Source organism: Eschrichtius robustus, chromosome 13 (genome assembly GCF_028021215.1).
Source record: "Eschrichtius robustus isolate mEscRob2 chromosome 13, mEscRob2.pri, whole genome shotgun sequence".
Lineage (NCBI taxonomy): Eukaryota > Metazoa > Chordata > Mammalia > Artiodactyla > Eschrichtiidae > Eschrichtius > Eschrichtius robustus.
The window spans coordinates 2,599,941-2,618,815 of record NC_090836.1 but is presented as its reverse complement, the minus strand read 5'-3'; the positions used below and the strand labels follow the sequence as shown (position 1 = coordinate 2,618,815).

General features: G+C 37.3%; 1 protein-coding gene across 17 annotated transcripts in view; it reads left to right on the top strand.

Moving 5' to 3' along the window:
- The window catches only part of WNK1 (WNK lysine deficient protein kinase 1), a 133,895-nt gene that overhangs the window by 73,763 nt on the left and 41,257 nt on the right, over positions 1-18,875 (top strand). For 15 of the 17 annotated variants that reach the window (XM_068561822.1, XM_068561825.1, XM_068561820.1 and 12 more), the window contains exons 5-8: positions 12,656-12,744; positions 14,426-14,645; positions 16,025-16,358; positions 17,135-17,322. In XM_068561822.1, coding sequence (XP_068417923.1) covers positions 12,656-12,744; positions 14,426-14,645; positions 16,025-16,358; positions 17,135-17,322 — 831 coding nt within the window. Of the gene's footprint in view, positions 1-7,851; positions 8,094-12,655; positions 12,745-14,425; positions 14,646-16,024; positions 16,359-17,134; positions 17,323-18,875 lie in introns of those variants that run through there. The other 2 variants (XM_068561827.1, XM_068561823.1) reach the window with 2 other exon arrangements.

Below are 18,875 nucleotides of genomic sequence, written 5' to 3'. Positions count from 1 at the left end.
TGTAGGCCTTCAGTGATATTTTGAAGAATAAATGATTCAATTAAAGGAATCCCAGATATAGTCAAGTTAGACACTATGTCAGCTTGGGACAGTTGAGTTTACCCTGCAAAATAAGGTCACCTTAGAAATACTAAAATTATCCTACTAACGTGGAATTGAATAGTAGCAAGTAGAAACTGATACGCTTTATATATGTACATATACAATATATTTTTGTAGAGTGGGAAAAGCTATTTGGTACAACTAGAGCAGAAAACAGTAACTTTAATAGAGTCAAAATTCCAGAACTAGAAAGGCATTTGAAAAAGTCATCTATTTACATGCTCTTCCATCAGTTCTCAAATCACTATTGAGATCTTTGCTGTGCAAAGTGCAGTCCCCACAACCAGCAGAATTGGCATCCTAGGACACTTGTTATTATAAAAATGTAAAATTTTGGCCCCGTCCCAGACGGATTGAGTCAAAACCAGCATTTTACAAGATCCAAAGATGATTTGTGTATACATTAAAGTTTAAGAAGTGTGAGCTACAACAGTGATCACCTCAGGTCCCTTCCAGTTCTGTATACCTTATTTTTGGTTAAATTAAAAAAAAAAAAAAAAAGTAGACTAAATATTGTAGTATCAAGCATTATTTGAATAAATTTTTGTTCCATTGTTCATGGAACCTTTTTACTAGCATTATAAGTAACCAAGTTGACTTAGAAATCTAACCTTATTTAATTGCATTTTTTTCTGCCTATTCAGGAGTTGCTTTTTAAAAACGCAAAATAGTAAGTCAAGCCACGCCGTGGAAAAGCTGGAATAAAAAGCTTGAGGAGTTAATAAGTCAGTTGGAACTTTTGGAACCCTTGGTCTCTGAGGATACTGCAGGCATTTACTTGTTCTTTGTTTTTCCTCTCAGCTGTGAAAACTGAGCTCTGTATTATCTACAGTCTGTTATTCTGTACTTCAGTTATTATATTTCTTATCTGGGAAACTCTGTCTTGGTTTCACTAACCTCCATTCCCATCTTCTGGCTTCCAATGAAGAATAAAAAGGGCTATGTCCTTTTTTAATTTTCTAAAGTTTTTCTCATGTTTTGGGTGCTGAGATAAATGTGTGGGGAGTTTACCTTGATTATACAATGACTTATATGATAGTATAAGCAATAGTGGTGACTCTATTGAAATACACCTTGAAGTATTGTACTTTCCCTTAAGTTTGCTTTGGGTGTAAATTTAACTAATTTTTTAAAGGATATGTCAGCATTAGTCTGCCTAACGCTTGCACATTTATTAAGGAAACATGTTTGGTTATCCATCGAGAGATCATCAAACTCCCTAATGCAAACTGCCCCCTGCCACTCCAGATTCCTGGTTTCCATCCCAGATCTACTACGCACCCCCTGTTTACCAATAGTAGTCAGTGAACTGCCCCCTCCTGAACTCACAAGGCCTCCTGTGGGTTTGGCACTATCTTAGAAATGGGATACAAAGAAGAGTGTTTAACAGCTCAGGATTACTTTTTTAGGTTTGAAGATCACAGAACTCTAGTCAGTTGAACCATAAACTCTAGTTCTCAGTTTCTTTTCAATTTATTTTAACGATTATTCACTTATTTAACAGCCATTAGTTAGGTGTCTTCTGTGTGCCAGGTTGAGGATACAGCAGTGAACAAGATACATGCTTCAATGTTCTTTCACCTTCTTGTAGGGAAGGTAAACACTGAAGTAGTAAATATAATAAAGCAGGTGGATTTTATAGACATAATGAGGTACGGGGTTTTGATCTCATTGAGATAGTCAGAGACAGTATTCCTGACAAAGTTGGTTTAAATTGAGAGCTTTATTGGCCTGTGTCAGGGATGCTAAGGCAGAGCTGTATGAAGGAATGAGCCAGTAGCCCCAGTCATCTGGAGCTCTTTACCAGAAATATTTCTAGGGTTCTTTTTTTTATTTTTATTTTTTTTGGCTGCGTTGGGTCTTCGTTGCTGCACATGGGCTTTCTCTAGTTGTGGCGAGCGGGGGTTACTCTTCGCTGCGGTGTGCGGGCTTCTCATTGTGGTGGCTTCTCTTATTGCAGAGCACGGGCTTTAGTAGTTGCAGCGCGCAGGCTCTAGGGAGCGTGGGCTTCAGTAGTTGTGGTGCGCAGGTTCAGGAGCCGTGGCACACGGGCTTAGTTGCTCCGCGTCATGTGGGATCTTCCTGGACCAGGGGTCAAATCCGTGTCCCCTGCATTGGCAGGTGGATTCTTAACCACTGTGCCACCACGGAAGTCCTAGGATTCTTGAAGAAAGTCATGCCAATATTGTTGCCCCTTCAGTGTTTCCATCATACTCAACCTGTCTTATTAATATACTATAATGATAATTATATTGATACTAACTGTTGTCCCCCCCACCCCCCATGAGAACTGAGCCTCTCAAGGACAGGGTTTTTTTTTTTTTTAATAAATTTATTTATTTATTTATTTTTGCTGTGTTGGGTCTTCCTCTCTGTGCGAGGGCTTTCTCTAGTTGCGGCAAGCGGGGGCCACTCCTCATCGCGGTGCGCGGGCCTCTCACTATCGCGGCCTCTGTTGTTGCTGAGCACAGGCTCCAGACGCGCAGGCTCAGCAGTTGTGGCTCACGGGCCCAGCCGCTCCGCGGCATGTGGGATCCTCCCAGCCAGGGCCCAAACCCGTGTCCTCCGCACCGGCAGGCAGATTATCAACCACTGCGCCACCAGGGGAGCCCAAGAACAGGGTTTTTTTTTCCTCTGTAGACCAGTTCACTGCTACATGTCTGGCCTTGCAGTGGTACAACTGCCATGTAAATAGCAGATGATAGCAGTGTAAATATTAACACATATACATCCTGTGTCTCAGACATTGCATTAAACACTTTGCATATATTATGTAATTTAATTCTTCCAACAACCCTCATTGGGGGTGGTTTACTAGAACTGTTGTCTATACTTTAAAATAAAAAGTCTGAAGCCCAGGATGGCTAGCCCATGATTACATATCTAGAAAATAAGAGTTATTCTGTTATTCTGATTCCAGGTCCCCTGCTCATGTCAAAATTCTGTACTGAATTCATAAATGTCTAGTACAGTGTCAGTCTGTGACCTGAGGGCATTTAAACCTGTCTGTGTAAGTGCCAATGTGAAGGGGTAAATGTGTAATTTACCAGTTTAATAACTATATTCTGTGGTGCACTGATAAAGAACTGTTGTGTATCATTGTTCTGCACATGCATTTCATTCAGGTCTCGGAGAGGCCTTTCCTGCCCATCCATCTAAAACAGTCTTACGTGTGCACACACTTTACTTCTATCCCCTATGGTTTTATTTTTCTTCATGGCTTTTATCACAACCTTACAGTGTTTATCTAAAGCCCCAATTAGAATATAAATTCTATGGGTTGGGGGTTTTATTTGAGTTGTTCTTGGCTGTTTTCCTAGTGCTTAGAGCCTGGCAGGTAATAGGCACTCAGTCAGTGTTTGCGAGATGAATACACGAATACAGAACTATAAGGAGTGAAACACAATGTTGCCTGTGGAGGAAATGGGCTCTGGAGTTGGGTCTGCCTGAGTTCAGATCCCAGCAATGTCATTTCCTAGCTGATACCTTGGGCAAGTTAATTAACTTCTCTGAGCCTAAGCTGGTAATGAGGATTAAATGAGAAAAGTGCCTAAATCAGTTAGCAGTCAGTACTTATAGGTATTGCCATTATTACCATTAACATCATTATGACATGCTTAGTAGTGAAATAAGTTGTCTCTTGTTCTATTCTTTTACCTAGCAACATTCAGCAAATAGCAGTGTTTAAAATGTGTTTAATGAACTTAAAATAAAGCCAAGTTTTAAATGAGTGAAAATGAGCTCACATTTATTTATCATCTTGCTTCTTGCCAATCACCTTGCAAAGTGCTTTACAGATACTATCTTATTTTAATCTTTTGTATTCTGATAAGTAGATAATACCTTCATTTTACAGGTGAGAAGATAGATTCAGAGGTTAAGCATTTTGCCCAAGGACACGAAGGAGAAATACTAATAGTAGGGTCAGAAATCAAGCATCTCTAACGTAACACTAATACAAACCTTAAAATGTTTTCCTTTTCCTGTTTCTGTTTTCTAAACTTCTTTCTCTAGATTTCAAGGGAAAAAAAATTTAGGGTACATGGGTAGCGTAAGTCTAAGATTGGTATCACAAGTTTGAGCCCCTGTTTAACAGGGTTCATGATCCCTGTTCAAAAGAGAAAAACTTATCTTGAAGTTTTCTACCGTTGGCAATGAAAAGATCCAAATAAGAGTAGTAATGTACTTAGCACAATTTTTGTCTGCTATTAAAAGAATAGAAACTACGGTAAGCAGTGGCATCAGTTTTTTATATGGAGGGCAGTGCATTTGAGATGGAAGCAGTACACAAGCTTTCATGTATCCAGAGAGTAATGAGCCTTGGGGAATCATGAGGTCAACTAATTTCCTTGGATAGAGCTAGCTGGATTTGGTAGGGAGGTTTGAAGAGGCTTGTTTTCCAATGGGATCATAAGGTATGTTCAAATTCCTGTAAACTAATGGTTCATACCAGTAAGAATCTGGCTGAATCCAGCCTCATAACAACCAAGTTAGAAATAATGGGGATTTTTAATTACTTTGTTTGTGTAATTTGACTTTGTCACTGATTCCATTAGCCTTTGGATTGCAAGGTTTGAACATTCTGTCTGGGAAAAACAGAATCAAAGCAGTTGGGGTGAAATTCCTTTTGGCTTTTATATAACAGATTGCATTTCACCCTACTTTTTTACAGAAACAAGTGAAGCTGATTCCTGATTATAGATAGGGTTTGAAAAGTTGGGAAAAACTTTGTATTTTTTTCTTTAGCAGTTGGATTTTTTTGTGTGTGTTTGATATCCCAGAGATCTGAATCCACTGGAATTAGCTGAAATGATTCCTTTATAAATTTTATTCCTATTTCCATCCAGTAAATTTAAATTATACACATAAGAGAAAACTTGGTGTATCATAGGGTGTATCTTAGGAACATTTTGCATGATTTTCAAAGTCATTCTATTGCTCTCCTGTGATTTGATTAATATTAAAGGGTCTTAATCAGACTATTAATCTTAAACCATATAGTTGGGTATCATTCCCAACATTTTAGGTGCTAAAAAAACAATTGTGAAATCCCTATTTCAGAATTTCTCAGAAAAGCTAGTTTTACTTATCCCAACTGAATGTTGATCTATAATTCACACAGCATTAGACTACAGAATAAAAACCGATAGGATATAGAGAGATGGTTTCTACTGTGTTTAAGTAAATTATAATAGTATTGAGTTTCTTGGTATCTTGTAAATAATTTATATGCCAGAAGATTCATACAAATACTTTGTAGTTGCCGCCTTCTCTCTATGTGTGATTTGAGGTATACCTTGAAAGAAGGGTAGGACTCAGTTGACTGAAAAAGGGGGCAGTAGAAAGAATATTCTTGTGAAAATGTGCATTAAGTATTCAGTGAAAAAGTAACTAATTTGGCTGGACTTATCTGGGAGGAGGTCGGAGTAGAGAAGTAGGTAGAAGTTGACTTGTGAGGGCTTTTCACCCCAGATTAAGGAAATGAAAAGCACTATAATGTGGGCTAGAAGTAACACTGAGCTAGACATTGTTGAATCTGGATTCTAGTTTTTGCTTTGCCATTGACTAGGCCCTTACCCACTAGAATATAGGCTCTATTTGGTGTATTCTAGGTGCTGAAGGTAATGCAGTATATCTAGTAGGTGTCTTATACATACTAGACTAGACTGGACATGGCACCTCATAGATGCCGGTGAATTAATGAATTAATTCCATCTTTGGAATGGCATGGCATTAATCTCTTTTATCTACAGTTTTCTCATTTGAACAAGTTGGGACTCTAACTCAGATTCTTTCTAGATCTGTGATCCTGTGGTCATCTCGTAGGTGTGGAGAACTGTTAACCATGTTTGAGTAATGTGTTGTGAGTTAAATGCTGTCAGATGATTGGAAATGGTTAAATGTCAGATGATTAGATGAAGCCAGATGATTGAGAGCTGGCCACAATGTAAAATACAAATTGGAGAGAATAGAAACAGTGAGACCCATCTTAAATTGGTCTAAGTTTAAAGAGGTGAGATGCTGATAATCTGGATTTTGGTGGTCACAATTGTTATGCAGAAGAAGCAATGATTTTGAGAAGTAACAAGCTAGTAAAAATCTCATTTTGTCCAACCAGAGATCTTTGGCTCTTGGAGGGGCAGTAGGAGTACTAGCAGGAGAACTATATATGTGCTGTTTTAAACATTTCTCATTGTTTAAAGAGCTCCTAGAGAATAATAGTACTTAAATATTGTGGGAGAAGAAGCATCCAAGAAGACTAAGGTTTCTATTCTGGAAATAATGATACCATTGAAAGAAATGGAGGAAATCCAGAGAAAGGCACTGACTTGAAGAGAAGGAAGAAGTAGAGTTTAGACATATAAACTGTTACATGTGTGTGAATGGTATTTTTATTGTATATATTGAAAACTTTTATTTTGATATATAAAAAAAGGCTCGTCTTCATAGATCTAGATATTTGTGCCTGCATTATACCATTGTCCAAAAAAGCTACCTCATTTTTGGTTTTGTTTGTTGCACAGTAAAGTTTAAAAACCTACTCACGTGTTTATGTCTGATGAACCTCTGAAGCAGGGAGCGTGGTGCCGGTTTTCTGGCTCTTCCGTTTTCATTTAGCTTAGCATAGTCCTTAAGCAGCTTTGGTCAGACACCTAAGTCAGAGGCATTGGTGGACCGCATTGCTTGCTGTATTTATGAGCAATAGCTGGCATCCTACACTGCCTACTTAGTGTACTTTGTAGTGACAAATTGTGTTGAGCAAGAGATCTGTGGCAACTACTTTGAGATAGCTTGTTAGAAATAATAGTCATTTCTAGCCTTTAGAGTAGAAATAATCCTACCAAATAACTTCTAAGCCCTTATCCTCCTGTTACTGAGTAAATTAAAGCCTTAGTACCCACTGTCTTGATGGGGATTCAGGCTTACCAAATTACAAGGGATAGCACTTTGTTATGTTATCCATTATAATATTGCAATGAACAGTGCTTTTTCTACCATCTTTGTTAATGGCATGAAGAAAAACCTTTCCTTAATCACTAAAATCAAAGTAGTAGTCATTTGGGTCCATGAGATCTTCCTGGCAAATAGAAATGTCTTTAGGTAGATCTTCATATTGAGGCTTTTAATAATAGGGGGGAACGGAGAAGGATAAATTCTTATCACTTCTGGGTGACAAGCTGTTCACAGCTATTTAAATTTTTTTTAATGTACCATGAGACAGTGGTAAGGCAGTTTACCTTAATGTCACCACTTTTTAAATTAGGTTAACAAGAACTATTATGCTTACTTTTCAAGTGAGTTTAAGGAATATGGCCCAGGTCACACAAACTTGGTGCATGAGAGGTTGAACTAGGAACTTATTCCCAGTATTGGGATTTCCTTGTCCAGTGTTGTTTTGGCTATATAGTCTTAGTTTACATTTTGGTCATTGAATTCGTTCCCCATTTTCTTTTAAAGCATAGTTTCAACATGATTAAGGGGAAGGGAGTGTTTAGATAAACAGATTTCTGGTGTAGGTTTTGATGTCAAGGAGGCAGAACCTGTGGACATAATGGGTGGAGCTTCAAGCAAGTAAAAAAAATCTTATTTTGCTTGTTTAGGGATCTGCTGCTGTTGGAGGAGAAGCAGGAGGGAGGAGTTAACAGACTAAGTTTCCCTGCTCTTTGGCATGTAGTTTTGTTTAAAGGGCCGATCTAGAATAAGTAGATTGTTGGCTCAGAGCAAACTTATGTCTGAGAGTTGGGGAAGCATGGCTAGTGTTAAACAAGAAACTAAACTTCAGCCTGATTTTGATGTCTGCCTTGCTTATGCTGTGGGCTAAGTTACTCTGTTAATTTACATCTTATATATTTCCCCCCTCATTTTCCTCTAACTGTAACAAGTCTATTTTGCCTTTTCTGATGGATTTTACAAAGAGAGATTTTTGCTCAGTGTTTGTCATCGTAAATTCTCATTGCTGCTGCTGTCCTCAAAAGGATTGTGTAAATGAGGTGGGTAAGAATTTCCAATGTATACAAAAGGTATGTTGTAGCCACTTGATGATACGTGTGGAAAGTTTCAGTTAAAGTATTGAGAGTGTTTAGTTCAGAATGCTTTTTAAAATAATCTAGTTTTGTAGTTTAGTTAAGTTACACAACATTTTGTATGAGGAGGAAGGAGACTTTTCTCAATTCTGAATGATTAGCAAAAGTTTTGCTCTTACGAAAAGGAAAAATGTTACCCTAACACATTTGAAACTTAAGTTTTTAAGAAGCAAGTGCTGACACTTTTTAAGAGCTAGAAGATCGAACCAGAGAATACTGTATTATGACTCACTTATATTTTTATTATGACTCACTTTTATTATTCCAGCAGATTAGTTGCAAACTGTAAGTATAGAGAATTGACAGAAAAACTTAGTCTGTAAGAGGCATGTATGTGCTTGGGATTTTTCTTAGTTTAAGTAAAGCAACATATTTTATAAACGTTTTTATCAACTCTTTTTTTTTTTTTAAATATCAACTCTTGGTGTGCCCTTGGAGCGTCACAATTGTTGTTATTGTTTTCTTTTTGTACTCCATTTAAGACTGCACAAGAGTCACCTTTGTTTTTTTGTTTAAGAGAATGTATACTTTTATATAATCGCAAGTGTCTTAAATGAATGTGCGTTTGCTGTTCAAAAAGTACTTTTGTTTAATGCAGAGAAACATGCTACTGTCCCATGTCAAAAAACATAATATGGCACTGCTCCCTTAAGAGAGATCCTGTGAATTACAACAGTAAGGAAGAATATTTCTAGAGCTGGCAGGTTGCTAGCTCTGGAAGGATGGAGTGACAGGGTGCGTGTCTTTAACTAACTTAATTTTTCTTATATGTAAAACATTAGCGCAATTTATCTGCCTTAGCACTTTTCTGTTTTGTATTTTTGAACCTCATTCAGGATAGGTGAGCAAAACTTGGCTTCTGCTGGTCAGAACAGGACTAGAATAGGACTCTCTGGGGCTAAATCAGACAGTATAGAAAAGAGGTGACATTTGAAGGATTTTCAGACTCTAAGTTGATTATCTTTGTTGAAATACATAAATTAAAAGGAAAAAAGATGAAATATTGTCATTAAAACGTTTTCTCATCATTATTTTGTTCTGTCTGGTGCTTAAATCGTGTTTTAGAATAATCTTAAACCGACTTTTTAATTTTAAAAAATCATCAATTATAAAAAAATAGAGTTCTCTTATCTTTTTTAATTTTTGAATTTTGTTATATTTATTTTTTTATACAGCGGGTTCTTATTAGTTATCCATTTTATACATATTAGAGTTCTCTTATCTCTTAAGAACAAGAAGCCTCTAAGTATGATGAGTGCTGTGTATTGAAACCTGTGCTTGTTTATTTTAAGCAGCTTTCCATCATGTGTCCCAGATGCATTTTCTGTAGGTCACTTTCAGGGTCATTGACGTTTCATGCTCATTGTTACTTTTTTTTTTTTTTTTTTTTTTTTTTTTTGGTCATTTTTAGTATATAATCCCTATATATGCTTGCTTCTTTGCAAATGATTCAGAATACTTCTGTTAGATATTTTGATAATTCTGGTTTCTTGATGGTTGCCGAGATTTCTTCTTGTCTTTTTCATTCTCTCAGTGGGTAATGTTTTAATACCAGCTGCTGGACTGTCTCCATTTTATTGGCTGTCTTGGCACCTGCAACATTTTTTAAGGCAGCAGTGGCATCTGAATATGTTGTGTAGCATTGGTATGGAATTTTCTGTACCTAAATCTTGGCTATACCTTGAGAAAGCAGCTTAACCTAGTAGAGTCAACGTGTTATATGATGCATAGTTGCTGGTTTTGTCATTATGACCTTATATCTCATTTGTTCAACTAGCATTTCTACTTGTAAATAGGAATTCCTGTTTGTAAAGTCATGAATGTATGTATGTCTGCATAGGTAGGATTAACAAGAGGGTTATTTTTAAGGATAACCAAGGATGAAAGCAGATTCACTGTGGATCTTGGTGATTATTTTTCGAAGAGAATTCTTTGCTCCCTTTTAACTGTAAGCTTTATTATCTTTGGTGATGGCCTTTGAAGTCAAAGGTGTGCCTTAGGTCAGCAAACTTAATAATTCAAAGAGATTTCAACCTAGATAATCACATATGATTCTAGTTCCCATGAATATAGTTGGACAGGTGTTATCCCCGTTTGCTAGACAGGGACTCTGAAGCCAAGAGCAGCTTCTGCTTGTCCAGTTCACAGTGAATTCCAGTCTTCCGTCACATCCTTTGATCTTTCCAATATGCCTATGCTAAATTGAAACAGAAGAGTCTTTTAATATAGTCAGTATAGGTGTGATTTATTAACTCAGTATGTAGAGTTTTATTGCCAGAAGGCTAAACTACATTCCTCTAAAGTGTATGTGTTTATGGAAGTAGGAACATTTTTTCTAATCATAGTCTATGTCCTCTTTTAACTACTTCCCTGTAACATATGGAATGTCCTTACATGCAAAGGCCAACTGTGTATTAATGTCCAATTTTAGCAAAGAACAGTCCTTCAGATAATTTTCTGCCAATAGTGAATGTTCTAAGAACTTAATATATGGTATTTTAGATTGTTTTTCCCATTATACTTATAAATAGCATCTTCAAAGTTTGCTTTTATACACTTTTACGTGTTTATTGTAGAAAAACAAATATAAAACAAAATCTCCAGTGTTTCTGCTACCAGAGAACTTTCAGTGAGCATCATCCTTTTTTCCTTAAAACAGTTGCTCTTTTCTTTAGCTTTAATTTGAAATACCGTACCAGCTTGCTCAGTTAAAGCAGACTTTTGCTTCAGCAGCATTATTTTTTGTTTTCATTAGAAAGATTATGTGAAGACAAAGACTAGTTGGAAAACTTAGCTGGTCTGGAACAATAAAAAGATTGAGGAAAATACAAATACTTACCTTTGTAGTCATTACTTAGAAACAAACATTTTAAATACATGGACTTTTAACTTTAAGGTCAGCCTTATTAGACAGTTTCGTGTTGTGGAAAGTTAGCCCTAGAGGGAGAATCCTCCAAATCAGGACTTAAAAAAAAAAATTGATTGATTAATTAATTAATTAATCAATTAATTTATTTTTGGCTCTGTTGGGTCCTTGTAGCTGTGTGCGGGCTTTCTCTAGTTGCGGCGAGCGGGGGCTACTCTTTGTTGCGGTGCGCGGGCTTCTCACTGTGGTGGCTTCTCTTGTTGCAGAGCATGGGCTCTAGGCGCGCGGGCTCAGTAGTTGTGGCTCGCGGGCTGTAGAGTGCAGGCTCAGTAGTTGTGGCACATGGGCTTAGTTGCTCCGCAGCATGTGGGGTCTTCCCGGACCAGGGCTCAAACCCGTGTCCCCTGCATTGGCAGGCCAATTCTTAACCACTGCGCCACCAGGGACGTCCCTTCCCCTTTTTTAATTAGTTTATTGATTGATTGATTTTTAGGACTTTTGAATAATGTAGTGAGTAATTGATGAGAATTATCCCACCACAACTCTAGTATTTAAAGACTTTAGAGCTAACCATTTGATATATTTCATTTTAATCTGTGAGAGATTACACTCATTTCTGTGATTTATCAAATTATATCACTAATTCTAATATATATCATCACTAAGACAGTAGCTGATTATAATTTATAATATATTCTAACTTTTCTAGTCCTGTCTCCTGTTTCCTGCTCCCTGTGTGTTACGTGGTTATAGACTTACAGTGCCACTTGGACAGCATATCCGTGTTGCTACTTCATATCAATCCATCTGGTTACTTAGATGAGGCAAGAATAGATAATGAGATGTTTTTCTCCACACCGCCTTTCAGACAGGAGTAGTTTGTTATTCTTTCTTATATATATTTTCCACACACTGCTGAAGTTTTATTTGCAAAGAATTTACACTTTGTGAAGATTCTAAAATAACTACTGTGATGCTGTTTAGTATTATATATAATAGTGATATTGAATTTTCTTCGGAAATTAATTGGAGAGCTTGTCTTTCATATGGGTCTGATGTATCACTTGTCATTTTATGTTTCATATGTACAAGACAATTTGCTCTTCAGTTATCATGCCAAACCGATCCAAATTCTTAACTTCTGGTTGAGTTTGTTAAGGTATACTATAATAATAGAATACCTGCCAAACTAAGCATGCGAATTCATGCCCATAAATGTTATGTTGATTAATGTGTTAGGGAACGAGGTTGAACAGAAGATCTTCTAGCCAATTAGAACACTTGGCCTTCTTTTTAGCCAGTAACTTCCATTACCTGAAACGCAGCAAAAGATGTTAACAACAGCCTAAATTTTTTGCTAGCCATATGAAGCCATGGAAGTAAGTGACTCCACTATCTTAACTATTCCCTATTGTTATCTCGTAGGGGCTAAATTGCCACTTCCAAGCTCTGACCCTGCATGGACTAGATCCTGCAGGCAAATCAGAAAAAAGCCAGGATGGTAAGAAGGAATCTAGTAGAACCTTAAGAGGCAAGTAAAAATTAAAATTCAAAGTCCCTGTCTTCGTTAACGTGTTTCTTTCGCTATTTTTATGATTTTCAGGGGGTGAAGCCAGCCAGTTTTGACAAAGTAGCAATTCCTGAAGTGAAGGAAATTATTGAAGGATGCATACGGCAAAACAAAGATGAAAGGTAAGTTGCCTCTTTTGACCTGGGTATTGCTTAAACAAAAACTTCAAGTGTAATAGGCTCTCAATAGAACACTCAATCTAAGGTGTATTTAATAATTTACTTGTGATTAGTTTCTCTGTTTATGTCTTGTAATATCTTTAAAACTAGAGTTCTGTCCATTGAAGGTAATACTCAGATTTGGTATACTGAAATGTTGTAAGAATGTGGTTTGGTAGAGTTTAATTAAACCAAAACCACCTTAAACATAGCTGCTGCATTCAGTAAGAACTACTTACAGCATCCACATGATTTGTAAAACTCAGTAGGGTTCTGTCCTTAGCGCAGCAGATCTGTTCCTTAGTCCTTTACCCATTGAATTCTAAAAGATGAAATAAAATAATTGGCTCTTTAAAATCAACTCAGCTATGCAGGTCTTGATTTGCTGTTACTATGCCAGAACTGAAGAAGAGCAAAATGTCAAAATTCCTTTGAGTAAAAAGAGACAACTTCACCCAGAGCTTGGGAGGAGATCTGGCTTAGTCATTTATGCTTACAGAGGACTTTTCTCAGAGGAGGGGCAAGTATCTGATCTGCCATATAGCTGATTCATCACCCGTTAGGCATGGCGAAGGTCCAATGTCTGTTTTTGAAAAATAAACTACTTTCACCATCCCCCCTCACCCTCCAAAGAAGAAAAAGTAGACCAGGTAGTGCAGTTAGAAATCGTAAATTGAGCATAATCTACCTCCTGAAGAATGCGAGTGACCAGGTACATCAACCAAATTAAAGGATTCCATATCTGCACTTCTCCAGTCTCATATTCTTTTCATAACTTTGTTCTTTGGAAGAACTTAACATCATGATCTTCAAGGCTTTTTAGTAGAAATTTAGTTGGGTTTCTATTTTCATATACACTGATTGAAAAGGAGAGTCTTTAATCTCTTTAAGAACTTTTTTAAAAACTATAAATAAAGGAATATTTGTCTCCAGTCTTAGAGTGTGTTACTCTTGTTTCTTTTCTGGATGGAACAGTTTACTAGATTACTGGTATTTTGAGACCATTTATCTAGAGAAAATTGTTCCACAATCAGACTTCTGCTTGCCTAGTACACAAGGTGTTGAACAAAGAATTGAGAGGATTTATTGGAGTAAATAAAGGTTGCTGTAGTAGAAGGTAATATACTAGAAATAGAAAGATTTTCGAGTTTTGATTCCACCATTTATGACTTTTATAACTGAGCAAGATTGTCAGTCTCTCTGAGGATCCATTTCCTAATAATCAGGAAATGATATTTCATTGGATGTCGGTCAAGGATCAGATGAGATCATGCATACGAGAATTTTTTGTTAACTATAAGCACTATGTGTAAATGATTATGTGGTATTTTGAAGCTATGATATTCTATGTATTACTCGCTATTATTAGTACACTATTAACTAAGATGAGATTAGATCATTAGATTTTAAAAGCATCACTTTGAGCTCTTATTCATAAATGAGATTGTTCTGATGTTCTGTAACTTGAATATAACTGTAATCACTGTTCAAATGGAGCAATGTAGAATGAGTTACAGAATTTCCCTTGTTCTCCTTTTTGCAGTCTGTTTTCATTATTCCAATAGCAATAATCAGCCATACTTGAAAAGTATCTTTTAAATCTAATGGCATTTTGTTTTTTGTTTCTTTCCCCTCTCTTTTGAAGATACTCTATCAAAGACCTTTTGAACCATGCCTTCTTCCAGGAGGAAACAGGGGTACGGGTAGAATTAGCAGAAGAAGATGATGGCGAAAAGATAGCCATTAAATTATGGCTACGTATTGAAGATATTAAGAAATTAAAGGGGAAGTACAAAGACAATGAAGCTATTGAGTTTTCCTTTGACTTGGAGAGAGATGTGCCAGAAGAGGTTGCTCAAGAAATGGTAAATTAACACTAATCAGCCATTTAAAAATTGATGTAGACTTATATACATTGATACTGTTGAGCAGAAAAGCAGTTTATGAAGCAGTGTGTATGGCATATTCCATTGATATAAAATTGTGTTGATTAATGGCCCTAAAAGTTATTTTAGGAGACATGTATAGACATAGATACGCGTATTTTAGGAGATGTGTATAGACATAGATACGTACGTATAAGGATGGATGGACGGACAGACAGGCAGGCGGGCAGACAGACATACAGGAAGAGAGACAGAACGAACCAGAAAGCATTCTGAAGTAATTTTGAAAGTCTGTAAGGTTGACTGACTCCTAATTAGTATAACCTATTTAGTTAGAATGACAAGGTATGTTTTCTAAATACTGATACAGTAGCCTTTGATCAGTCATCTGGATAAACCCTATAAATAGATCACACATTGTTTTTACTTCAAAGGGAGTTTTCAAGATCAATTATTAGTAGGCAGCCCTTGGTGAGTCATTTTTGAAGTATGTCTAAAAGATCACTGTTCAAAAAGGAAACTCTTCACCCACCTTAGGCTTGCCATGGTGCCTAAATAGCCATTTACTGTGCAGAGATAACTCACAGACTGTCTCTGCTGGAATGTGTTAGACCCATTCAGTACTACTTACCTCTGAGAAGGGGTCAGGTATGAAAGAGGTACTTATTTTTAATTGTCAGGTTTTTATACTGTTTGAGGTTTTTATTTTTAACCTTCATATATTTACCACAGTTGTTTTATCTGGTTAAGTGGTTGTCTAGTGAAAGGAAATAAAAGCAACACAGGTTAATATTAATATTGATGGTTACATGTGAGCGGGAAATAGAGTGAATGTAATAGAATGAGCCTTTTGGTTTAAAAACTTTGATGTTGGGACTTCCCTGGTGGTGCAGTGGTTAAGAATCTGCCCTCCAATGCAGGGGACTCGGGTTTGATCCCTGGTCAGGGAACTAGATCCCACACGCATGCCGCAACTAAAGAGCACCCATGCTGCAACTAAGACCTGGTGCAACCAAGATAAATTAAATAAATAAAAATTTAAAATAAAAAAATAAAAATAAATAAATAAAAACTTTGATGTTTAGGTTCCCCATTGTTTTGTTGTTTTTAGTTAGTGAAGGTACATGTACCCCGTGAATTTCTACAAAGATAATAGCACCCACCCCATGAGTATCTCAAAAAATGGTGGCGAAGTGCATAATGCAGACCAGTAGTTTCGCAGTTTGGTTAAGACCAGTCCTTAGAGAGTTCTTTCTTCCCCTTCTTCTCTACTTTTCTCCCCAAAGTACCTTTTTTTGTGTTTGGTTTGTTTTCTTTTGATATCCTGCTGCTTCCTAATGTACCCTTTTATCCTTCAGGTAGACTCTGGGTATGTCTGTGAAGGTGATCACAAGACCATGGCAAAAGCCATCAAAGATAGAGTGTCATTAATTAAGAGAAAGCGAGAACAGCGTCAGTTGGTGCGGGAGGAGCAAGAAAAAAGAAAGCAGGAAGAGAGCAGCCTCAAACAGCAGGGGGAGCAGCAGGCCAGTGCTTCCCAGGCCGGAGCCCAGCAGCCCCCTTCCACGTGCACTGGCGGACCTGCTGCCTCCACCACTTCAGCTTCTGTTTCCACACAAGTAGAGCCGGAGGAGCCCGAGGCAGATCAGCACCAACAGCTGCAGCACCAGCCACCTGGTGTGTCTGTGTTGTGTGAGTCCTGGGGGAAGCAGGCAGGGTTGCTAACGATACTCCTAGTTGACTTTTTATCTTCTCGGTCATCATTTCGCACTGGCCTCTTGGTTTTGAACTAGAAATCTAATGTGTAAATAAGAAGTTTGAAATGGTTGCCATCTACCTTTCTTACATCCATAGCTAACAGAGTATGGATGGGACAGTGAGGAAATAGGATTAGAATATAAAACAATTCTACAGGTTCCAACATCTTGAAAGCTCTAATTTGTAGATCTCTACTTTTTATAATTCCTTAAAATATAATTAGTAGTGAAAAATGACAGGTTTATCTTAGCTGCTTATTTTTGAACCCACTAATCCGGTTCAGCTCTTTTAGCAAAGCTGAATAACGTATAAACCAGAAACTAATGAGACTGCTAGTTAGTATTTTGAACTACCTTCTTAATACTAAGAACCCACTGGTCTCCACCGTTAAGACTTTGGAAGCTGTGTCAAACTTCAGGCTGACTAATAACATTCTGTTTTATTCCCCTTGTTCTTCAGGTGGGAAAATACTGCGATAGCCGGGGAATTTTTTTTTTTTTTTAAGACAGACCTTTTTTCTGTATGGATCCCTCATTTAAACATGGAAATCTACTTAGTAAAATTAGAATTTATTTTTTATTTAGTTCAGGTCTGTGCAAAGAAAAAACCCAATTAACCCTAAAATCAGGGGTTTGTGATGGGAAAATGTGAACCTTCTTTTCATGATTTGTCTCTTTGTCTTGTTTTTTGGCACTTTATTTCTCCTTCAGCTGACGGGACGGTTGACAGTGGTCAGGGATCTTCTGTCTTCACAGAGTCTCGAGTGAGCAGCCAACAGACAGTTTCGTATGGTTCCCAGCATGAGCAGGCACATCCCGCTGGCACCCTCCCAGGGCACACCGCGTCTGCTGTCCAGGCACAGGCTCAGCCCCTTGGGGTATATCCACCCTCAAGTATGGTGAGTAGCCGTGCAAGAGAGTGTAAGCCTATAGTGTGTCCAGTTCAGACTCTTCTGCCAAATGAGTAACAGCATGAGTCCAGAGTAAAAAGTACAAATGGCGCATTTCCAAAGGAGGCAGGTTGATCATAGAGTATAATAGGAGTCGTTCAGGCAGGGGAGGACACCTACATTAATGTGTGAAGACACTGTTTACAAGATTTAAACCGATCTGCGTTTGATTAAAGATAATGCTCTCTTTAGCCCTTCAGTGTTGAAACTGTTCCAAGCAGTGTAAGACGGGCACACAAGTGGTTTGGGGGCGGGGGCAAGGAGAGTTTTTCAGAAGTTACTTAAAAGAATTACTGAGTGTTTTCTGTAAGGTGTCTTAATGTATAAAACACAGGTAAGACCTTCAGGCCATGATAGAATGCTGCATGTGAGTACTCTATAGTGAAGGAATGACCATTTAATTTAGCGCTTGTGTTCAATCATCAGTTGCTATGCGTGTTCTCGCCTTAAAGTCTGTGTTGGACGCGAGTTCCTTCCCCAGTATACGTTCATTTGCTTTTTCCCTTTATTTTGGTATCTGTTTTATGAGTGATTTATTTTCAGCGTCAACTTAGAGAAATTATATCCTGAAATATTTTATACATTTATATCTATGCATATATACACATACATACACACACATATACACACATTATTACCCATGTTTTACATTAGCCACTCTTGCTTCTCATATAGAGAATGTTCAAATAGGTCATTAGATAATACCCCATGTCTTTTGTTGACCCTCCGTGAAGTCTTCAGAGGTGAATAAGATGCATTTTCTGCCTCAGGAAGGAACTGAGAATTACTGGTCACTGTAGGGCCCTTGTTTAGTGAGATCTTTAGGCAGATAGATTGTCCCTCTTTCTCAGAAAGCTTTTTGTCTGAATTCGTGGAACTCTTGCTCTTCATTAAATGAAACTCTATATCTTTTTCTAGTAAGAAAATACTTCTGCTTGTTGTGGTCTCTTATCCTACAGCTTGGAATAAAATATGTTTGGCTAGGTCTCAAGATGGATGGCCACAGTAACAGAAAGAAAACTTCCAATGTACTAATGTTCTAACAACCTACTTCTCTGACCTTTAAAATAAGTGGGTAGGGTAGAAGAGCTTTATACAGACTGTACAGGTGTATTTCTGTGATCTAACAGATATTATTTGTCAGCATTTCTTGTCACTTTCTACTCTTGTTGATTTCTTCTGGATCATCATAACTATAGATTTTTTTAAAACTATTTTTAATCTCTTGGCTTCCCTCATCACAGGGTTTATGAACTTTGGGTCTCTGTTTTAGAAAAGGAAATGGACTGATCATTTATGAAGATGTTAAATATTTGCGCCACAAATATAGCTACATTTGATGCTGTAAAAGCAGACTTTAATGAAATGACAGTCTTACCTTTTAATGACAATATTCTGTGGAAGTATCATGAAGAGTTATTAAATATTGAGGATTTTTCAAAACTTTTATAATTATTCCTTTCTAATTCCAGAGAAAAATTACTGTGGCTTGCAACAGTATG